Source organism: Mixophyes fleayi, chromosome 10 (assembly GCF_038048845.1).
Source record: "Mixophyes fleayi isolate aMixFle1 chromosome 10, aMixFle1.hap1, whole genome shotgun sequence".
NCBI lineage: Eukaryota > Metazoa > Chordata > Amphibia > Anura > Limnodynastidae > Mixophyes > Mixophyes fleayi.
Genome location: NC_134411.1, coordinates 42,025,193 through 42,048,979, shown reverse-complemented (window position 1 = coordinate 42,048,979; position 23,787 = coordinate 42,025,193). Strand labels below are relative to the sequence as shown.

At 41.6% G+C, this 23,787-nt stretch overlaps 1 protein-coding gene and 1 long non-coding RNA gene across 3 annotated transcripts; both read left to right on the top strand.

Annotated features, from left to right (window-relative positions):
* The first annotated feature begins 2,481 nt into the window (after positions 1 to 2,481).
* On the top strand, positions 2,482 to 4,749 carry LOC142103470 (uncharacterized). The gene is made up of 3 exons (XR_012679364.1): positions 2,482 to 2,510; positions 3,415 to 3,498; positions 4,526 to 4,749. It is a non-coding gene; the product is annotated as an uncharacterized LOC142103470 (long non-coding RNA).
* Positions 4,750 to 4,770: 21 nt separating this feature from the next.
* LOC142103469 (F-box only protein 24-like) lies at positions 4,771 to 22,708 on the top strand. Of its 2 annotated transcripts, none has more exons than XM_075187518.1 (4): positions 4,771 to 5,206; positions 18,315 to 18,442; positions 19,007 to 19,177; positions 22,318 to 22,708. In XM_075187518.1, exons 3-4 carry the CDS (start codon positions 19,067 to 19,069, stop codon positions 22,627 to 22,629), a joined length of 423 nt encoding a protein of 140 aa, XP_075043619.1. In that variant the 5' UTR covers positions 4,771 to 5,206; positions 18,315 to 18,442; positions 19,007 to 19,066; the 3' UTR covers positions 22,630 to 22,708. The 2 variants fall into 2 exon arrangements, with proteins under 2 accessions (XP_075043619.1, XP_075043618.1); XM_075187517.1 differs by lacking the exon at positions 4,771 to 5,206 and adding an exon at positions 12,551 to 12,661.
* The last annotated feature ends 1,079 nt before the right edge of the window (positions 22,709 to 23,787 follow it).

Here is a 23,787-nt window from a genome sequence, read left to right as displayed (position 1 = left end):
GATTCCCGTGTGAGCTGGCAGCGCTAACCACGCTGTAACGATTATCCTCAGAGGCAGTGAAGTGCAGAATAGCAGGAGATAGACGGCGCGCGTTCCACAGTGGAACGCACGTCACTTCCTGTTTGACGTCAGAAGGAGGGGGCGTGTTCCAACGCGTTTCATTCGCTTAGCGAATTTCCTCAGATGCTCCCCTGAGGAAATTTGCTAAGCGAATGAAACGTCTAGCTCCCGCTATGCTGCACTTCACTGCCTCTGAGGATAATCGTTACAGCGTGGTTAGCGATGCCAGCTCACACGGGGATCGCCTTTGCCACCCAACGCCGGCGGTTTAGTGGTTCAAACCGCCGCATTTACTATAGGGCGGCTTGAGGCTTCAATTTAAAATGACTGGCGATGTATGGCGGATTGAAAAAGCTAAACCGCCGGCGGTTTTGTCCAAACCGCCATCAAAAAAACACTGTCCAAAAGACAGGACAGGACAGTTTTAATACCTGCTTCAGAATGGCTGGATAGCTTAAATATGCTGTTTGAACTATTTTGCCATTCAGAACATTAGAGAGCATGCTGTTTGATCAATCTCGCCTATTGCAACCACCTCTTTCATTTTGGCCGTTTGGATGGCTGTTTTGAGGCGGTTTTGAAAACCCCAGCTTAGTAAATCCGGCTGTTTTGAAAAATGTCATTTCTGGCCGTTTTGACGGCGGTTTGGGCTTTAGTAAATCCGGCGCTTTCTAAACCGCCGTAAAACTAGCCGAAAAGCGGCGGTTTGAGCAATCCGCCCTTTAGTAAATCTAGCCCCAGGTTTTGAAAGCAAAAGGGCTTTTTGCATTTTGATAAATCAGCCCCTGTGTTCAGTACTGTAATAGAACATTATGTAATCTATTGTTATAATATGATTTATACCCCATTATAATTAGCCAGGTATGTAAAAAAAACAAAAACAAAAGTGATGTAGGGAGAAGCAACATATAAAATAAAATTCAATATAAAGTGAGGTTTGTTTTTGTTGCATTATTTTATTTCATTATTTAAGATTTATGATTTATAATAATAAAGTATCGCTGGGTTAAGCAACCCTAAAATAGTCTCTTTTTATATTGATATATATATATCGTACCGAAGACCACCCTTTATGAATGGGCCGCTGCTTATGGGCTAGTGATATGTGCTTGCCCCCCGGGCTAAAGTCTGCCAGCCCTCCCCTGGCCATTCGCCCATGAAATTCTGCCCCCCTAGACCCGAACCTAATGACCTTTCCACAGGCCTAGGTGATTACCAATAGCACCGAATCAGGGTGATGTGTGGCAGCCGGACACACAATCCTCTGAGAACTCCCATCTTGGGTTGGTCACAATAGTGTGTGATGTCACAATGCTGCCGTGTTCTGTGATTAGGACCTCAGTGTATGGATAACAGCAGGTGCTCACAGCCCTGGAAAGGAATGTCAGAATCTCTTACTCACTACCCTAGCCTGGCAGAACAGTATTTATTATAGAAAATATAGGATGGGAAAGAGGAAACACACCAGTAGCCAATCAGAAAACAAGTTGCTGAGCGTGAGTTATAAACCATCTATTTTTAGATGTATAATATAGTATTAATGTGACCACTATCTCTGTTCAGATGTGAATATTATGGAATCAATTGTCCACTTGTAGTGTATAAATCCCACATGTTACAGGATGATGTGCATGGTCCATTTCCACAGCCCACGTGTTATGGAACGATATGTTCATTATTATTGTCAACATCCCAAATGTCACAACATGATGTGTCAAAGCTTTGGATTCATTAAGGTAAGTAAAAAAAATTGTACGTTTTCTCCTGGACAAAACCATGTTACAATGCAAGGGGGGCTTAAAAAGGGGCATTGATGCAATGGAAGACAGTGTAATTTTGCCACTATATAAATCATTGGTAAGACCAATTGGTAAGTGATGGCAGCTTCAATTGATATGTTTCAGAAAGGCTTAGACAAATTTTTCGTGGAAAAGTGTATCCAAGGATACGGCCATTAATTAAAATGAAGAATAGTAGTGGATATAGGGAAAAAATAGGACTGCAATATTGGGTCTGGTGGGATTTTTCCTGTCTGAAACAAATTGACAGTGGATCAATTTCAAATATAAGTGAGGGATCGCAGGAGATCCAAAATAGTTTGAACTTGATGGACTAGTGTCTTTTTTCAACCTCATCAACTATGTTACTATGTTACAAATTATTTTTTTTATGTTGCACATAAATTAAATACTGGCTGTTTTTTCATGTAGCACACAAATACTTGATAGATTTATTTGTACACTGAAATTTAAAGTTGATCTAGATTCTAGAACATGTCCTACCCCAACTATAAATCTGCCATCACATTTTAAATGTACCTCCCCTCCAATGCACCATGGTTTTGCCAAAGTAAAAAGTTCCTGTTCCATGTGCCTATGAGTGCAAAGGACACTTACTACATCCTACGATTTCGGGGAGTAAAGCCTTCCTTTACTGAGGAGCATCTCTTGGTGAGTACAGGGACAGAGTATCTCTTTCTTCAGGTGTGATGGACTAGGACCAGGGCACAATTATGTTCTCCAGTCTTCAACTTCTGCACGTCCATGTGTATCCAGTTTTGAAGTGGGTGGGGATAGAATTGTATGTAGCCAATCAGACTATTAGAATGTATATATTTAGCACTTTGGCACAATGGATAGCATTGCTGTCTCACAGCGCTGGCGTCTTGGGTTGAATTCCAACCAGAACCCTATCTTTGTGGTGGTTTGTTTGTTCACATGTGATTACATGGATTTCCTCTGCATGCTCCGGTTTGGAGTCACCTTCTCCAGCAGTCAGTAGCTCCTCCTCCTCCCAGTCAGCCACCTGCTCCAGCAATCAGTAGCTCCTCCTCCTCCCAGTCAGCCACCTGCTCCAGCAGTCAGTAGCTCCTCCTCCCAATCAGCCACCTTCTCCAGCAGTCAGTAACTCCTCCTCCTCCCAGTCAGCCACCTGCTCCAGAAATCAGTAGCTCCTCCTCCTCCCAGTCAGCCACCTGCTCCAGTAATCAGTAGCTCCTCCTCCTCCCAGTCAGCCACCTGCTCCAGCAATCAGCAGCTCCTCCTCCACCCAGTCAGTCAATTACTCCAGCAGTCAGTAGCTCCTCCTCCTCCCAGTCAGCCACCTGCTCCAGTAATCAGTAGCTCCTCCTCCTCCCAGTCAGCTACCTACTCCAGCAATCAGTAGCTCCTCCTCCACCCAGTCAACCAATTGCTCCAGCAGTCAGTAGCTCCTCCTCCTTCTTTCAGTCAGCCACCAGCTGATATGCCCTGGGTGTTACTCTTTATGGTAATGGATGTTCCTATTTGGGCATGTGCCTGGTGATGAATCTACAAGTCCACTGAGTTTGTCTAAACTAATTGTCTCTCCATCCAGGTGAAAAGAAGTTATTTGCATTTGCCAAATGAACCCATCCCAAAGACGAGTACAACCAGCCTTCAGGACTTATCAGCAGAATTGGTGAGAAGAAGGCTAGGATGTCACGATGTCTATCTTTAAACACGACCTATCAGGGGAGAAACACTGCCCTCTCACCCTCAGACTGATCACTTGTTCTACTCATTCAAACATACACTCCATAATCTCTTCTTAAACCACCACACAACTCAGTAAATTAGTTACACATGTATGAAACAGGTTCTTCAACTTTACAGAAAGAAAACTCTAAGATAGACCTGAAATGGGAATCCTCCTTCTAAGGAAGGGGTGTCTAAGTTGGTTAACCCAAGTAATGTTAAAGAGATCCAGTTTAAATCAACCTTCCTCCTATCTGTTCTCCTCCACACCATAGAAAGAGTTAGGAGGTACATACAAATAGTCAGTGGATGTTCTACAGAGACATGATGTTCCACCACATCTAATCACAAATAATACACTCTGCCATCCAACATCCATTACTTTCCTCTGCCATATATTACTGAAATCTCTATTTTCCTTGTTAATGTGATTGATTTTCATACTTCATCTTCCTCACCTCTAGTTACCCAATCCAGTGCCCACACGTTTTCTCACTGCATTTTCCCATCATTTGTCTTTTTCTCTCCCCCTCAGTTGGAGAAAATAGTTTCCTACCTATCGGTTAGGGATGTCGTGTTATTAGGAGAGACATGTTGCTACCTACACCAGTTGTGTAATGGCCAAAGAATCTGGAGGAACTTATGTGAGAAGATCTGTCCTTGCATGAAATAAGCCAACGACTGGAGGAGATTGGCCATCTTGAACTGTGAGATGGGGCAAAGACATGGGAGACAGGCAAGGGGCGAGGAAATATTGGGTTTATTATCAGGCAGTAAAGGTCATGAGCTAGGAAAACAGTACTGGCAAAGTCTGCGTAAAGTAAGAAATCGGTGTGAAAATCAGTTGCTAAAAGTGTTTTGATTAGGGCAACAAAATAATATGATAATTTGCTTACTTGTTCTTTATTTTTCTTAATTTTTTGTCACCCTAATCTCTCCACCTAACCACCTTCTTGTTTTGTTTTCTCCAGACACAAAGGGCATGTATTTCCATGCATTTGCACGCTGGCGGCGTGTGTACGGTAACACCGTAGTAGCTCCTGTCTTCTCCAATGGCTTCCAACGCATTTGTCTTGGTCAACAAGACAAATGTGTTTATTCTGGACTACGCAGGAACACTCTTCTTCCTCCGCAGTGCTCTGGTAACCTGTGACTACAGCCACGTCAGCGAGGAGTTTAACATATCCTGCCGCTATGTAGCACTGTGTCAGAACGTCAAAGACGTAAGACCAAGCCCTCGAAAATGTTATTGCACTATCCTTGTTTTTCCTTTGTGATACTGAGCCTCTGTGTTCCTGCACCTCCGAACATTGTCACTGATTTCCCACACATACACCGCACACCATTGACATTTATTCCTTGTATAGTCATTGGCATTTCCACACCAACCACCTGTACAGTCACTGGCATTTTCATGGTAACTCCTGATGCAGATTATCTTCAGACCCGTGTACTGCCGTGATATCTTTCAAAGCTTGTGTGAGGGAAGACCATAAGTCATCCGTCCAAACAGCATTATAAAGATCGTACTGCTGATTACATATATTGATATGGAGATTGATTCATTTATGAACTAAAATATGTTCTGTTGGATTTCATACATCCGGATGGCGACCTGGACTGATACCCATCAAGTTCTTAAATAAGGCCAGGTGGGTTAACTGTATCTCCGTGGATTACAAAGTGGTTGCTTTTCTATTCCCTGTCCCCCACAGTAAGAACAGGAAATCTGCACCATCCAAAGACCATTCTTTATCATAAAATCTTGGAATGGGTTAAAACAGGGACACTCTCTTACTTAAACTGGATTAATATCAAAGAGGAGAGAAGGAAAGAGGAAATGTGCTTATGGAGGCACTCAGCGATCTTCTTAGTGATAAAATATTCAATTCTTTATTAGTTATACTTAAAATACAATTATAGTCCCTCCAAGTTGTAATAGCGAAATAAAAACAATACAGTGAAACAATGTGAGTTAAAATAGCAAAATAAATTTGCTATGCCCCGCTACTTTGTATATTACCAATACCATTGATTCAATTAATCATACTGTCCAAGCTCTATTATTATTATATCGTTATTTACTAATGCTGACTTTATTAAGTAGAGATTCAAATGTATGATAGATGGTCGTTGTGTTATAAATATCACTCAGACTGATTACTACAATTCATGGTTGCTTAATCCTACATATGGGCTTAATAAAGTTAATCAGTCCTTCCGTTAGTCACGATCTCACACACATTCTATTGAAATATCTAGCGGATTAAAGATAAAGCGCAATTTGCAGGTATCTAGTGGTGTAGTATTCAGCTGCTACACAGGTGATCCTCTATTTAAATGATTCATATATGCATGCTGTAATTAACAGCTCCGTGAGGATTCTTGTAGAAACACCTAGTGAATTGCTATTAGCTGCTGTCTGACCTTGATCGTATATTGCCACAATCATATGGGCTTAATAAAATTAGTCAGTCCTTCCGTCATTCACAATCTCACACACACTCTATTATAATATCTAGCCGATTGAAGATTAATTTGCAGATATCTGGTGGTGTAATATACGGCTGCTAACAGGTGATCCTCTGTTGAAATAAATCATATACACATGCTGTGATAAGCAGCTCCGTGAGGATTCTCTTAAAAACACCTGGTAAATTGCTAATAGCTGCTGCCTAACCTCGATCGTATATATTGCCACGATCTTAACTACCCACTGAATATTAACCTGCAAAATTGCACCACTATCTATAGTCTCTATTAAATTAATTGTCAGCAAAGAGTGAGGACATACAGTAGCGAGGCGAACGCCAACGCGAGTTTCGCTATTCGCTTTTTCAAGGCCTGGATTAAATCTATCAACAACTAGTTTGAGCAACTATTGCTCTCACTTGGTACTATACCAAACTCCTGGGCTCCAAACTAGAAGGAGGGAAACAATGAGGAGATGACAGCTCTCTCCTCCCATCTCCATCTCCTAAAGATTTCATAACCATTACATCTAGAGTGAACTTGGGATAATCCTACAGGGCAGGATTTTCACTGTGCTAGATCTGGACAGTTTAGAAAGTCGTGGGAATGGGACTCAAATTGTGTTGGTGGTTCTACTGCACCTGGTGTTAGAGTGTTGTTTTTTTTACCAGCTCACTTGTGATTCCTGCTTTAAACCTTGCATCTTATTTGCATCTTCAGAAGAACATCTTGCTATGGGGGGCAACTCTGCTACATCTGGAGCTGCACGTGAAGATTCACCTGGTGTGCATTCTGGAGTAGGGTGACTGGGGTGCAGGTCCCTACGATCTCAGTAGAGAGCTCTGGGACAGTATTCACAAGACATGAAGATTGCAGCAACAGCTTGGCTGGAAAGTTGCCACTAACAAACTAGCAACTTGGCAGCCTAGGGGGCAAACAGCTTGTCCAGGACATACTAAAGAACAGCTTTACCCAGACTGAAAATTATACAATTTGACCGGACAAACTTTCCCATAGATCTCAACAGCAGTTTAAGTATGGTGCGTGCTTATAGTGAACTATATTAGAACTAAGTTTGGCCGCTGTACTTTCAGCGTACTCATGTACTCAAGTCTGGGATGCTTACGACAAGGTACGATCATCGTGGAACAGTATGCTTTACGATTTCATACCTTGGCCTCAGTACTTGGGTTGAACGCTGAAGCCCTGGTCGACACTTTCAGGCAGGCCCAATCAGGCTGTGATGTTTCAGTATCTCTTGATGAGTTCAATACTTTGCGAATAGTATCTCTTAGGTACAAGCTTGGGTGAATCACTTGACCACCTATGTCACAGTTCGAACAGGTACTTAATTTTTGAAGGAGAGTGGGAAACCTAACTTTTCACTTTTCATAGTGTGGAAGGAACCAGCCCCAGAAAGTCTGGTGAAGGTCTTGTGTCAGTTTCTCCTTTAATAATTACTATATATTATAGGAAAAGAAATGTATTGTTCTAGGTTTCTGTGTTATTTTTCCCATTAGGTATTCTTACGATCCCCTTATCTTCTCTCCCAGAACAAATTACTCCAACTGAGATGTGGAGCCTCTGTCCCTTAAACTGTCATTAGAGTAATGGAGACATCAAATGGGAATATTTACTATCACCAATAATCTGTGATACCTGTAAATGGCACAAAAACATAAAGTACTGCCTCATATAGCTGACCCATCTTGAATCCTTTCCTCCATGCTATCTTGAAAGATTCCCCTCCACAAATCCTTTGTAGCTGAGGAAGTGTAGATTAAGATGCTTTCTTGGGTGCACAATTCACAGTTTAGTGGGAGATTTTTTGTCAAAGTTATTGGGGGCTAGACATTCGGAAAGACATTTTTGAATACATTCCATCTTGTTCCAGATAGGCACAGAGCAAGGTATCTCTCCAGTCTCCTGAATGACCTCTAAGCCTACAAGACTTTTTTGTTGTTTCGGTCACAGTAGACAATTTTCCCAAAATGTCCCATTACATCCCTCTGGAAGGCTTTCCTACTACCTCCTTTCTTCCTGACATCTTAATAAAAAATGTTTTAGTTTACTCCCACAGGAAATCACCTCGGATGGTGGGGTACAATAATGGGCCAAGTACTAATGAGTTTTTACACTTAATTATTTTGGTTAAAGTGAGAGAGACAGCTACTTTATAGAGTTTTATATGAGGTCCTATATTTCCAATATCAGGATGATTGGAGCAGTTTACTTCCTTGGCCTGAGTTTGCCTACAATAACTACTTTTATGACTCATCCGGCAAATTTCCTTTCTTCACTGCATGTGGTGCTCATCCAAGACTCCCAAAACCATTTCCTGTTTCTTCGAAAGGCCCAACAGTCAAATACACCAAAGCAATTTCTAATTAAATTTCTTATCAAAATAACGTTTAAATCGCCCTCTCAAACTTAACAGAGGACACCCGGTGGCTTCCCGTAAATGTGGGGTTACTATAACAAACATGTTATTGAATTCCCACTGTCTCAGGCACTTTGAGCAGACCTCGTTTTAGACACATGCTTAAATGTGTACCTAGTTTAGAGATAATGTCATTTAGATGTTCCTTTTGCTGTGGGAGTATGCATTGGAGTGGGCTGATGTCACTCATTTTTCTATTTAAACCTGCTTTGTATTTTCTCTGGTTCCTTAGCAAGAGGTTGTGTTGGCGTTTGCCGAGCTTGAGCATTATGTTGCCAAACTTATAGTTACTGACCCAACTTGCTCTGGATCCTGCTTGTTTGCTTGTGATGCTAACACAAGGCTCTTGTACTGATTCTAAACCAATGCTCTCTGCCCTGAACTTGACCTTCATATTGACTATGATTCCTGTCTTGTCCTTCTATATACTCAAGGTGCAGTCCTCTGTCCATACCTGTAACAAAGTCCATGTCCGAACACATCAAGGAAAATTTGGAAAGGGGATTCAAATCCAGAAACCTACTTCTACCAAAGCTGGGTTTTCTTTGGCACATGAAAGGACCTTTCTTTAAAATCCTATATCGATTACAGAAGGCTGACTAAATTACCATACCACAACATCCGCTACCCTCTACCACTCATCTTGGAATTTTTTTGATTGTACTTAAAGAGCCACAGTATATTTTTGAAAAACTATTTATTATCACAATAATATTAATACACATAGGGCCTGAGTCATTTAGGAAAGTAAGGCAAGAAAAAGGAGTAAATGTTCTCCGGGACAAACCATGTTACAATGGAAGGTGTGCAAATTAATTTATTATTTTGCACATAAGAATAATACTGGCTGTTTTTTCATCTAGCACACAAAAACTTGATAGCTTTATTTTAACACTGAAATTTAAAGTTGAACTAGGACATGCCCCACCCCAACTATAAATCTGTACCTACATTTTAAATTTACCTCCCCCTCCAATGCAACATGGTTTTGCCCAGATTCAAATTTACTCCTTTTTTATGCTTTGCTCTCCTTAATGACTCAGGCCCATAGACTTTACTGAACATCCACTGAGATGATAACGTCTTAGACAACATAAATGTTGTGATTATTTAAGAGAAACTGTAAAAACCCACAGATTAAATTCAACCTATGAACCTCCTTGGAAAGGATACTTTTATAAAATGTAGGTTTTTTAAAGTTAGTACAATGGAAAGAGTGACGAAAAGACCATAAGGTAAGGGTGGTAAGGAGAGGGGCGAAGGAGTTGACATGGGAGAGATCATGCAAAGTGACACTTCCATTACATTCCAGAATGGGTGAATTGTTGTATCAGAGCCAAGAAATCCACACTTCATGACAAGTATGTACAGAGTTTGCAAACAAACATGAGATTAAGCTTGCGAGCAGGACCTTCTAACCTCTATGTCTGTATTACCCAGAATTGTTTTATTACTGTGTTTGTTCCCAATTCTAAAGCACAACGGAATATGCTGTCGTTATATGAATAAATTCTGATGATGATGAGATGTATTGCAAAGAGGAAGTGAACCAATTTTGATTCACTACTTAATTTCTTGTTGAAAGGACCTGGTTGTTCCAAATTCTGAGCCATAATAGCTTTTTAGTTACAGGAAGCCTACAGTTTTTTCCACATTAACAAAGAAAACTAGTGGAAGACCATTTGCAACAGGTGAAACATGAACCCATTTCAGGCTTTGAAATGCTTTGGCTGGGATTTCTGCAATTCATTAACAAAATTAGGACTATTTTTGTCAATTTTTCATCATATGCATATATGACACTTCGATCTATTCTCTAGAGTAGTCATTCTTTATTTTCAGGGTGCCACAATATTGCAATTGATCCAGAAAAGGCATATTTTATTCTGAATTGGCCACAAGAAATTTGCCTTAAAGCCACACAACACTTTTGCAAATTTATCAAAAACTATTCTTCAATTATCAGTCCCATCATGGCCCTCACCAAGAAGCAGGAAACTCTTGTGTCTGGCTAAAAGACATGAGGGTAAATGTATCAAGCTGAGATTTTTCAGGTGGGTTTGAAAAGTGGAGATGTTGCCTATAGCACCTTACTTTGTGTAGGTAAATGTATGTTTGATTAAAGTAGGGACAGTCTTATATCAGAGATGAAATACATGGTATGCCAGCCATTCTTCATGTCTGCAGGAACCCTATCATGTCATTGAACCTTCCCATATTGTGCTTCAAAACTTCATTACAATTTGGTTATCAAGAAAACACTGGGACCTCCCACCAGAGCTCATCGATGGCTCATTTTAAAGCAGGATGTAACCAATTTTGGTTTCATCCTGTCCATTTTGCACTGAAAATTAAGTTCCTTAATAAGGTAATTACTGTCCATTATCTTCTACTACCTGAACCCACATTTCCATGGATTGTATCTTCCTTTTCCACTTTTTAAAGGATTTCAGTCATCTAGGTTATGGTAGATCGATTTTCTTAAATGTCTCGCTTTATTTCCATCAAGGGGTTACTAAGTCTACCTTTTCTCAAACAACTTTTTGTGAAAGATATCTATCATTTACATAGTCTAACCCTCCATATTGTATCTGATTAGGGAGTGCAATTTATTTCTACATTGTGAAAGGGGCTCTGTACACAGTTGGAGATAATACTGTATTTTATTTCTGTGTAACACCCCCAGTTTTTATGGACAAATGGAGCAGGTCAATCAGGTTCTTTAGCATTATCTCTGCACATTGAGAGAACTGAAGTGAGTTTCAATAAAAAAGTCATGTTCACAAATCTACAAATAAAATGCAGTAACTAAAAAGCTATTATGGCTCAGAAATTAAAGGTTCAATGTGTTACAAAGATAAAAAGTCTCCTGAGAGCCCTGTTCATTAATGTAAGCCTTGGCCTTGTAGTGGTCGTTGAAGAGTAATTTAAGATAATATAATGTACAATAGTAAGTTGGCATCATATATTGTCATGTGTCTTATAATGCACTTGCTGCAGCTGGAAGGAGCAAACATTGTCCCATTGAAAGTAAATGATAACATCAGTAACAAAAGGTCTTACTCTCAGGGAATACCTTAAAGAATAGCAAAATCCTATTTCTAACAGTTGAGATGATCAGTCCGGTGGCAGTGGTATTCACGATGCTGTAAACACCGACAGTGTTTACAGCTACATAATTGTTACAAAACTGAACACAGTGACATGTAAAAAATACCTGGAGGTTGTAGGGAACCTTTTTAGGGGGTTTACCTTGGAAGTCTGCGCTTCTTCTTGGTGTTTTGGTTGTTGTTGCTGCCGTTACGGGTGTCACGGTTGGATGGAGTCTTGTGTTTTGTTGGTTCTGCCGTGGCGCAACTTGGTGGTCCTGGGGGTGCAGAAAAGAGGGTGTAGGAGGGGAAGAGAGATAGGAGGTGGGTGGAAAAAAAAAAACCAGGTATAGAATAGTTGCGGTACAGACAATATACTGGCGTGCTATGTATTGCACCCGGGTGATTATAGCTTTTGCGGATATTTAATGTTAAAGCTCTTTTGCTAAAACATTTATAGCTCTATTGCGGTGTATATTGGCTGCAATGTATAGGGGGTATATGGTTTTTAGCTCCCTGTTTTTCCCTTAGAGAGAAAAGCAAGGTGTTTATAGCGGAGTTTATAGCTCTTGAAATATAGCTCTTGGTAGTTGTTCTTGTTGCTAGTGGGAGCTAATGTTTATAGCTGTGGTCTGTATGTGGGTATGAAACATTTATAGCTCTGGTGTGTCTGTGGTGTGTCTACGTGGGGGGAGGGTTGTGGATTATGGGTGTGTTAAGTGTGTTTGTTCTATTAATATAGAACAGGTGGGTCTGTTCTTTGAGTGGTATTTCGTTTTATGTGTGTATAACTCTTCACATATGGTGTATTGGTTGTTTAGTGATGCCACAATAGCTTTTCCTATACACCACTCCAATTCTTAGCTATGATGCCACAATAGCTTTTCCTATACACCACTCCAATTCTTAGCTATGACATTGGTAGAAAACATTTATGGATCTTACACCTCAGGGTGATGGGGGAGATAAGTTCATGTTTTACTATTGTTCTGTCCCCAGATCTTGAGGTTCATTCCTCTGGTGTCTATAGATATTTATTTGGGACAGTCCAAGCCTTTGACTCCCTGAACCTTCAGATGCCGCTGACGATATCACTGCAAAGCAAGGTAATACATAATACTTCACATAAAGCAAAATATACAGTCTCAATTTTCCTATATATGAGGTTAATCAACAATTATGTAAAAGATCCGAGCACTGTTTGGGTATTTCCGGCACCAAAAAAAAATGAAACTGAGGCTCTGACGTCCAAGTCTCGCGTCGGATCTCGCGAGACTAGCTAGCGGCCGCCATTTTCATTTGGGCTGTGATCAGGGTAGAGGGAGGTTGTAGGGTAGTGGTACTCCTGCGTGATCAGTCCAGTTGTGCTTTATGCTTGTGTCCAGTGCTCTGTCCTTGCTGAGTCCAGTGGTCCTTTTGTCCTGTGCTCTGTCCTGCTGAGTCCAGTGGTGCTTTGGCCAGTGTCTGTCCTGCTGAGTCCAGTGGTGCTTTAGTCCTGTGCATTTTTGTGCTAAGTCCATAGTAATTGTCTAATTATTAAAAACTCCCAAAAAAAATTAAAAATAAAAATAAAAAAAAATGATACAAAAAAAAGTAAAAAAAAAATATTAAAAAATAATTTAAAAAGTATAAAAAAATTCTAGAGCAATATATTATTGCAGTCCTGAAATATTAGTACTGCAATACCTACATTTACTGTTTCTGCAGTCCAAAAAATAGGAACTGCAATCTATATTACTACGTTCACTGTTTCAGCAGTCCAAAAAATAGGAACTGCAATCTATATTACATTTACTACGTTCATTCTTTAAGCAGTTCCAGAGAATAGGTACTGCAATCTATATTACATTTAATACGTTCAATTTTTAAGCAGTGCAAGAGAATAGGTACTGCAATCTATATTACATTTACTACGTTCATTCTTTAAGCAGTTCCAGAGAATAGGTACTGCAATCTATATTACATTTACTACGTTCAATTTTTAAGCAGTGCAAGAGAATAGGTACTGCAATCTATATTACATTTACTACGTTCATTCTTTAAGCAGTTCCAGAGAATAGGTACTGCAATCTATATTACATTTAGTACGGTAATTCTTTAAGCAGTTCCAGAGAATAGGTACTGCAATCTATATTACATTTACTACGTTCATTCTTTAAGCAGTTCCAGAGAATAGGTACTGCAATCTATATTACATTTACTACGTTCAATTTTTAAGCAGTGCAAGAGAATAGGTACTGCAATCTATATTACATTTACTACGTTCATTCTTTAAGCAGTTCCAGAGAATAGGTACTGCAATCTATATTACATTTACTACGGTAATTCTTTAAGCAGTTCCAGAGAATAGGTACTGCAATCTATATTACATTTACTACGTTCAATTTTTAAGCAGTGCAAGAGAATAGGTACTGCAATCTATATTACATTTAATACATTCAATTTTTAAGCAGTGCAAGAGAATAGGTACTGCAATCTATATTACATTTACTACGTTCATTCTTTAAGCAGTTCCAGAGAATAGGTACTGCAAGCTATATTACATTTACTACGTTCAATTTTTAAGCATTTCCAAAGTGTGTGTGGTTTAGGGGTACACTCATTAGTGCTGCATATAATGGAGTACAAAAATTTGGAGGATAAAGTAGGGAAAGAGCAAGACCTACTTCCTCCTAGTGCTAAAGCTGCTGCCACTAGTCATGACATAGATGATGAAATGCCATCAACGTCGTCTGCCAAGGCCGATTCCCAATCTCCTAGTACAGGGCATGTAAAATCCAAAAACCCAAAGTTGACTAAAATTACCAAAAAAAGAAAATTAAAAACATCTGAGGAGAAACGAAAACTTGCCAATATGCCATTTACGACACGTAGTGGCAAGGAACGGCTTAGGCCCTGGCCCGTGTTCAGGACTAGTGGTTCAGCTTCACCCAAGGATCTAAGCCCTCCTCCTCCTCCCCCCCCCCTCTAAAAAATTTAAGAGACTTAAGCTGTCATCAATAACACAGTAAACAACTCTGCCTTCTAAACAGATGACATCACAAATCCCCAAGGCAAGTCCAAGGGTGTTGGTGGTTGCGAAGCGTGACCTTCCCATCTCTGTACGGGAAGAGGTGGCTCCTTCCTTCATTTGCAGCACGCCCTCTGCATATGCTGGAAGGATCATCCACAGTCCAGTTACAAATTTGGCTAATAAAAGTGTGAATGTTGTACACCGGGAGGAGGATATTGATGTAGCTGGCGCTGAGGAGGAACTTGACGAGGAGGATGCTGATGTGGTTATCATAAATGAGCCACCAGGGGGGAAACAGTTGTTGTCCATGGGATGAAAAAGCCCATCGTCATGCCTGGTCAGAAGACCAAAAAATCCACCTCTTCTGTCTGGAGTTATTTTTATCCGAATCCGGACAACATATGTATGGCCATATGTAGCTTATGTAAAGCTCAAATAAGCAGGGGTAAGGATCTTGGCCACCTAGGGACATCCTCACTTATACGTCACCTGAAGAACCTTCATAATTCAGTGTTTAGTTCAGGACCTGTGGCTAGGACCGTCAGCAGTCCAGGGACACCTAAATCCCTTGGTCCTGTTGGATACATACCACCAACACCCTCCTCGTCAACTTCCTCCACGATCTCCATCAGATTTAGTCCTGCAGGCCATGTCACCAGCCAGAGTCCTCTTCAATGCGGGATTCATCCGAGGAATCCTGCAGCGATACGCCTACTACTGCCACTGCTGCTGTTGCTGCTGGTAGTCGGTCATCTTCCCAGAGGGGAAGTCGTAAGACCGCTACGTCTTTCACCAAACAATTGACTGTCCAACAGTCATTTGCCATGAGCACCAAGTACGACACTAGTCATCATATGGCAAAGCGGATAACAGCGTCAATAACAGCAATGTTGGTGTTAGATGTGCGTCCGGTGGCCGCCATCAGTGGAGTGGGATTTAGACGGTTGATGGAGGTATTGTGTCCCCGGTACCAAATCCCGCCGAGATTCCACTTCACTAGGCAGGCGATACCCGGGATGTACAGAGAAGTAAGAACAAGTGTCCTCAGTGCTCTGAAAAATGCGGTTGTACCCACTGTCCACTTAACCACGGACATGTGGACAAGTGGTTCAGGGCAAACTAAGGACTATATGACTGTGACAGCCCACTGGGTAGATGCATCGCCTTCTGCATCAACAGCAGCAGCTGCATCAGTAGCAGCATCTCCACAACGGCTGCTCGTGCCAAGGCAGGCAACGTTGTGTATCACAGGTTTTAGTAAGAGGCACAACGCTGACAACCTCTTAGAAAAACTGAGGGAAATAATCTCGGAGTGGCTTACCCCACTTAGACTCTCCAGGGGATTTGTGGTGTCAGACAACGCCAGTAACATTGTGCGGGCATTACATATGGGCAATTTCCAGCACGTCCCATGTTTTGCCCACACCGTTAATTTGGTGGTGCAGCATTACCTCAAGAGTGACAGGGGTGTGCAGGAGATGCTTGCAGTGGCCCGCAAAATTGCTGGACACTTTTGGCATTATGCCAGTGCCTACCGCAGACTCAAGCAACATCAAAAAAGTCTGAACCTGCCCTGCCATCACCTCAAACAAGAGGTTGTGACGCGCTGGAACTCCACCCTCTATATGCTGCAGAGGATGGAGGAGCAGCAAAAGGCCATTCAAGCCTACACAGCCACCTACGACATAGGAAAAGGAGTGGGGATGCGCCTGAGTCAAGCGCAGTGGAGACTGATTTCCGTGTTGTGCAAGGTTCTCCAGCCATTTGAACTTGCCACACGAGAAGTCAGTTACGACACTGCCAGCTTGAGTCAGGTGATTCCCCTGATCAGGCTGTTGCAGAAGCAGTTGGAGAAAGTGAGGGAGGAGCTGGTAAACCATTGCGATTCCACCAAGCATGTAGCTCTTGTGGATGAAGCCCTTCGTACGCTTTGCCAGGATCTGAGGGTGGTCACTCTTTTAAATTCAGAGGAATACATTCTGGCCACCGTGCTCGATCCTCGGTTTAAAGCGTATGTTGTGTCTCTGTTTCCGGCAGACACAAGTCTACATAGGTGCAAAGACCTGCTGGTCAGGAAATTGTCCTCTGAAAACAAATTAAACAAATTAAACCAAAAGTATAATATAACTTATAAACACTACACTTGAAAGCTTGAGCCTTTAAATGAAAAAGTCACTCTTCATTGCACGAAGATTTGCAACAGGGACAGTTTTTTTGTTCACAAAGTCAACAAATAACACTTCGACCCTGTCTGTCTTTGACATACTTGATGGGATCTCAATGATGAATGCTCTGTACCATGGTCGTCGAAAACAAGAGGTATTGACATGCTAGAACTACTGTAGTGTTTATAACTTATAAACACTACACTTGAAAGCTTGAGCCTTTAAATGAAAAAGTCACTCTTCATTGCACGAAGATTTGCAACAGGGACAGTTTTTTTGTTCACAAAGTCAACAAATAACACTTCGACCCTGTCTGTCTTTGACATACTTGATGGGATCTCAATGATGAATGCTCTGTACCATGGTCGTCGAAAACAAGAGGTATTGACATGCTAGAACTACTGTAGTGTTTATAACTTATAAACACTACACTTGAAAGCTTGAGCCTTTAAATGAAAAAGTCACTCTTCATTGCACGAAGATTTGCAACAGGGACAGTTTTTTTGTTCACAAAGTCAACAAATAACACTTCGACCCTGTCTGTCTTTTACATACTTGATGGGATCTCAATGATGAATGCTCTGTACCATGGTTGGAGGAGGTATTGTGGCCCCGGTACCAAATTGGGTACCGGGCCCACTCCACTACGCAGTCCAGAAAGCTACCTCGGTGCAATGTTTTGGACTAAAAACAATATTGTGAGGTGTGAGGTGCTCAGAATAGACTGGAAATTAGTGGAAATGATTGTTATTGAATGTTATTGAGGTTAATAATAGCGTAGGAGTGGAAAAAAACCAAAAAACTGGATTTTAGTGCTTTTTATGCTTTTTTAAATATAAATCAGAACCCAAAACCCGAAATCAGAACCAAAACCTTTTGTCAGGTGTTTTGGCAAAACAAATCAGAACCCAAAACCTCAAGCTAATCAGAACCCAAAACCCAAAACACTAAAAGTGCCCGGTGCACACCCTTAGATAAGATATGCACTTCTGTTTACGATTTATGTCTGGTTACATTCAGGGGAGGGCTGGCAAATTTACGCCCTGGGGGCAAGACATGACTCAGCAGCCTATTTTAAAAGGAAAAAAATGCAGGTGGCCCAGTGACCCAGCCCAAGGTAGTGCACTATGGGACCACCCTGGGGGGCATATGCCCAGCCTGCTCCTGGTTATATTGTGCTATCACTCATGTAATACTAAAGCTACATTTAAATCTCAGTAGAGTGACATCTAAATTTGATATAAGTCTGCTAAACAGACATGTAACTAATTGACTGTCTCAGTACTTCCAGTAGTCATAGGTGTTTGCTGCCTGGCTGGGCAAAATTATTGTCTATAGCAACACTTTTAATTTCCACTTTGACCGCTGGTACTCAGTCATTATACAATGAACACATCTGTGCTTTTATGAAGAAATAAGTAAAAATACCAACATTTATCTGAAACTTATAAAGAAAAGGTTGTTTGACTTATTTTACCTCCAATTCAAAGACCATTTACCTCCACATTTATGGAATTTTTCCCCATGGAGGCTGCATTAGATGTTGTTTCCATTGGTCAATGAGCTCTATCTGTCTTCCAGGTGGTGCTCTGCTCGGTCGGGTACAATCACATGGCCATGGTAGATGAGTTTGGGAGAATATTCATGCAAGGAAATAACCGCTTTGGACAACTGGGAACTGGGGACAAGATAGAGCAGAGCCAAGCCAGGTAAAAACAGGGATCAATGGAGATCCTGACATACTAATTGTACTTCTGTTCTCTGAGTAACCTAGAAGGTATTTGAGGTCTCCTTTTTATAGCTTGGACTGTGGATATCTAAAACACCACAAAACTGTAAATAAATTATCTTTCTCCAGACTGCCCATACCACAACCGTGTTTCATAGTGCTGGTAATTGGTGAATGTCTTTGGGATTTACAATCATGTTGAAGACTCCTTCACAGTGGGGATGTCCACCTACAATTCCTGTTTCCTCTCTATAGAAAGATAAGGATAACATATATAGAATCCATACTGTTCTAAAATGGGCCACCCCCAAACATAGAATTCTCAATTTATAAGTGGCGGGATTTGTCTCATTGAATTGAATGGCTTCAGAAGGAGGAGACCGTCTAAACATCTAAACATAAGAGACGTGGATGGACATCACCTATAATGTATTATGTTTAGAATTGTCCAAGAATTGAAGAGTGGCCAATAATAATGTTATCATGATGTGTACACAACATGCAAGAAGATCCTTCCTCTCACACCACTCTCTACCCTCTGTAGGTCCATTATTTAAAGAATCCGGTTGATATTTTTTGTGGCCTCAACCATACGTTAGTGCTCATGCACAGTGCAGACTTTGTGAAGGAGATATATGGCTGTGGATGTGGAGCTGGGGGACGCCTTCCAGGATGGCCCAAAGGGAGCCCCTTGTTTGTTAAATTGCTGATGAAGGTGAGGAACTTCTGAGGGGTCATTTTGTTATCAGGTTTTACCTCCAGTGTCCCAACTAACTCTCTCTGTCCATAGATCTTTACCACCATTTGGAGACAATAAGCCTTATTCATTCGCAATATATATAGACTCACAACAACCAATCAGCAGCTAGCCTATATCTGTCTAATGAAAGTTGGAGAATGAAAGCAATTGTCTGATTTGGTGGTGGTTCCTATAATTGTCTAAATGGAATGCTGGTAAATGAGCCCAATGACTCAGTAAGGGTAATTTACAAACTGCAAGTAGAGTGGACCCGCAAAGCTTACGTTCACAAGTCTGCCTGTAGTGGATTTCAAAGTTCACCCCCAATTCACAGTTCTTGGAACAGCAGCCAGAGAGTAAATCTATACCCAGCCTTATGGGTTTGTGTATAGACCTGAAAATGTGCATGTTGGAAATCTCTGAAACGCAACCTTGAAGTCCGACCTAGGTCTACCTTAGGACCAACACACGTTATTCAATTGAAAATCTGTTGGGCTTATCCTCATTTTTTTCCTAAATTAATCCTTAGAGTGAAGTGACATCAGGACTGTCTGTATTACATGTGTCCTGAGAGTAAGGGGACATCGGGACTGTCTGTATTACATGTGTCCTGAGAGTGAGGGGACATCGGGACTGTCTGTATTACATGTGTCCAGAGAGTGAGCGGACATCGGGACTGTCTGTATTACATGTGTCCTGAGAGTGAGCGGACATCGGGACTGTCTGTATTACATGTGTCCTGAGAGTGAGGGGACATTGTGATTGTCTGTATTACATGTGTCCTGAGAGTGAGGGGACATCGGGACTGTCTGTATTACAGTGTCGGACTGTGGCATGAAGGGTCCACCGGGGGACTGCAACACTAGGGGCCCACCAGAGTGGGTGTGGTCAGCCATCATAGAGGCGGGAACTGACACTAGAGGGGGAGTAGTCAGTCCACGAAAGACAGTTAGCACCTTAGTGTAGTATATAAAGCATACAGTGTGTGTATAAAGAATACACAGTTTTGACCTGCCCCTTAGATTGGGCAGAACAGTCACCAAAAATCAGGATTGTCCCACTAGACCAGGCTTGGCTAACCTGTGGCACTCCAGGTGTTGCAAAACTACAAGCCCCAGCATGCTTTGCCAATATATAGCAGCTTATTGCTGTATAGGTATGCTGAGACTTGTAGTTTCACAACACTTGGAGTACCACAGGTTAGCCAAGCCTGGATTAGACTCAGAACATTTGACAGACTGTCCTACCTGTTGTTGTCACTTTTACCACCTGTGGCTGCTGGTTTCTTTAGTTGCGGCTGGTCTGGTTCCTGGAATGTTGAGGGCCCTATTTGGAAAAAATAATGGGTACATTTAGAAACGCCAACCATCCCTGCCATTAAATCAACAGCACTCACATTTAATAATTAGGCCTCTCTCCAGCCTCAACATTAAAGTAATAGTGCTCACATTTGAAAAATAGATCTATTTCCCTCCAACCAACCCCAACATTAAATTAATAATATTCCCATTTAATAAATAAACCTATTACCCTCCCTCCAAACAGCCCCAGCAATAAATTAATAGCATTTACGTTTAATATATCCATTTCCCACGACCATTCCTAGCATTAAATAATTAATATTCACATTTAATAGATAGCCCTCCTCCCCACACTCAGCCCCACATTCAATTATAGACCCAAACCACCACAGCATTAAAGGTCCCATCACCCCCTCCCTATAGTGTTCTCTGTGCAGCTGCCCCTCACTATAGTTTAGCATAGGCAGCCCCGTCACTATAATTTAGTATAGTCAGCCCCCCTATAGTTTAGTATAGATAGGCAGCCCCCCTATGCCACAAAGTAGTGCCCCCAAAACATTGTTATGCCACACAGTAGTGCCCCCAAAACAATGTTATGCCACACAGTAGTGCCCCAATGTTATGCCACACAGTAGTGCCCCCCCCATGTTATGCCACACAGTAGTGCCCCAATGTTATGCCATACAGTAGTGCCCCCAATGTTATGCCATACATTAGTGCCCCCAATGTTATGCCACACAGTAGTGCCCCCAATGTTATGCCACGCAAGTGTCCCCCCAATTCACACACACACACACACACACACATATATATATATATATATATATATATATATATATATGTAGTGATAGCACGAACAATATAAACAGATGGTTAAAGAGTCTACTTACCCATATGGTGATTGCTGCAGCCTCTCTGCTCCTTCTCCCTTCAGCCGGCGGCGGGAACATCAGCTGACAGGGAGAGGTGGCGGGATCGCAATTGAGCAGCGGGGACGCCGGAGAGGACCCTGGTGAGGACAACGGGCCTCCAGGTAAGCTCCGCCCATGTGTAAAAGGGGGTGTGGCTGTAAGGTAGCCGGGCCTACCGATGATTTCACCGGTAGCCCGCTGGGCCAGTCCGACGCTGCTGTATTATATGTGTCCTGAGAGTGAGGGGACATTGGGATTGTCTGTATTACATGTGTCCTGAGAGTGAAGGGACATGGGGGCTGTCTGTAGTACATGAGACAGCATAGCATTTCTAAGATTCGTGTTTTTCTGCTGTTTTACTTGCACCAGCTACAAGTCAGGTGTAAATGCTGATTGATTGTGATGACGCTCATGTATGCATGGTAGAAGATGTGTTTGCAATCAGGAGCAACTGTAAAAATGCATTTTATGCACTGCAGACATTCATAACATCCTAATAAATATATTTAAATGAAAATAAGAAAAAACTTTTTCTCTTCTATTTCTAAATGTTTTTTTATTAATGACTTTATTATTAACAGGTGATATTAATATATATTTTTTTCTGCGCGTTCTTTTGGGACATTATAATCCACACATGTATTGGACATATCCTGCAATGTATTATCTGTTAGACCAGACCACTCCTAGACCCGAATTCACCAACAGATGTATCTTTACTTCCATTCCTTGTTGAATACGGACGGACATGTGTATACCAGATTTACGTGTGTTTTTACAAACCCACAATAAATTAGTCTTGCGTGCCTTAATGAATCAGGCCCTGTGAGAGTTGTATTATTGGTAAGAGTCAGGCAGCTTTGTGGCCAGTACATGAAATGTTCACATGTATATCTCCTGCCAGGTTCCCGTCTGTGCCCGGCGTATCTGCTCCACCAGAGACCACCTGTATATTCTGTCCAGTTATGACACAGAAGAAGAAACTATATATCGGGAATTGCCCAAAAGCCGGTGTGCTGCCCAGGACACTGAGGGGAATGAGACGGATGTGCGGGCCTGTGAGGACGGTTTGAAACAGCTGCGACGCTGTGCCAGTGTCCCGGAGAGAGTAGCCAAGACCAAAGAACTCGTGGCACAGATGCCTCTGCTTAGCTACCAGAAGGAGTGCCTGTGGGAGGCCCTGGGCATGATTCAGAGGGCGGCAGAGCACAACTAGAAGGGAACGGGCATCGGCTCGTTCTGGCACTGTGCAGCTGTGATGCTGATATTATACCTAAATAAAATGATTTTCAGACAAAGAAGGTATGCTGTGTGCTGTTTGGTGGATACTAGGAAGGATGTACGTGGGGGAAGTTCCTCTTAATAGACACATCACGCGTTTCATGGAGAGTCTTGTTTTGGAGTTTTCGTGGCTGCATGCTGCCATATCACATTATTGCTTCTGAGAAGCTGTGAGAATCTTGTCCATCCTTACACCATAGGACATTTCTCTTTGTACATGGAAACAGCACTTGAATGTTCGTGGCTAGAGGAGCAGATCAGATTATGGGTCCAGTTCAAGTTGTAAAGAAGACTATATAGGATGAGCAGTAGATACAACTTTATCCCCACCTAGAATGTAGGGATGTACTGATTCCGCTATTGAAGAATTTAGCCAAATCTCAAACCTTTTCTTTTTTAATATCCTTTATTATTAACAGCTATTTACATAGCACCTACATATGATTGAGCGCTTTACAGATAATATTTTTATCAATCAGTTCAGTCCCTGCCTCAGTGGAGCTTACAATCTATAAAACCTACCACACAGGGTCATGACATATGTCAGAAGCCAATTAACCTACTAGTGTGACTTTGAGCTGTGGGAGAAGCAGAAACACGGGGAGAACATACAAACGCCACACAGAGCCCCTTGGTGGATTTTCCAAGAAGCCGGGTCTGTATATCTATTCTTAACCTCCACCACCAGATTTCCAACCCCACTCTTCCTTCTGTAACATATCTGCAGTCCACATATTCTATAACATTCATCAAAAAATCTTAATGTTTGACTGTCTAAAGATTTCTCCAGTGTCTGATTAATGTTTTGTGTCTTCACCTCCCACTGTCTCCTCATTCCGACATATAGGAGCTCAGAAATACCAGCCACCAATTGCTGCTTTATGATTGGTGACTGATAATTCTGCTGGTTCACAGTAGCCACTCCCACTGTTAGACTGTAAGCTCACAGGACAAGGTCATCTTTCCCCTTCTGTTTCAAGTCAGTGTATGTTATTTATTTGCATCACTTTCCATAATGTACAGGACTGTGCAATATGCCAGAACAATATACTACTACTACAACTACTACAACTAATAAAATTACTAAAAAATA

Coding starts and splice junctions, on each gene's coding strand:
- LOC142103469 (XM_075187518.1), top strand. CDS start 19,067: ATGCACAGTGCAGACTTTGTGAAGGAGATATATGGCTGTGGATGTGGA. Junction 19,178..22,317: donor TTGTTAAATTGCTGATGAAG/GTGAGGAACTTC, acceptor ATCTCCTGCCAG/GTTCCCGTCTGTGCCCGGCG.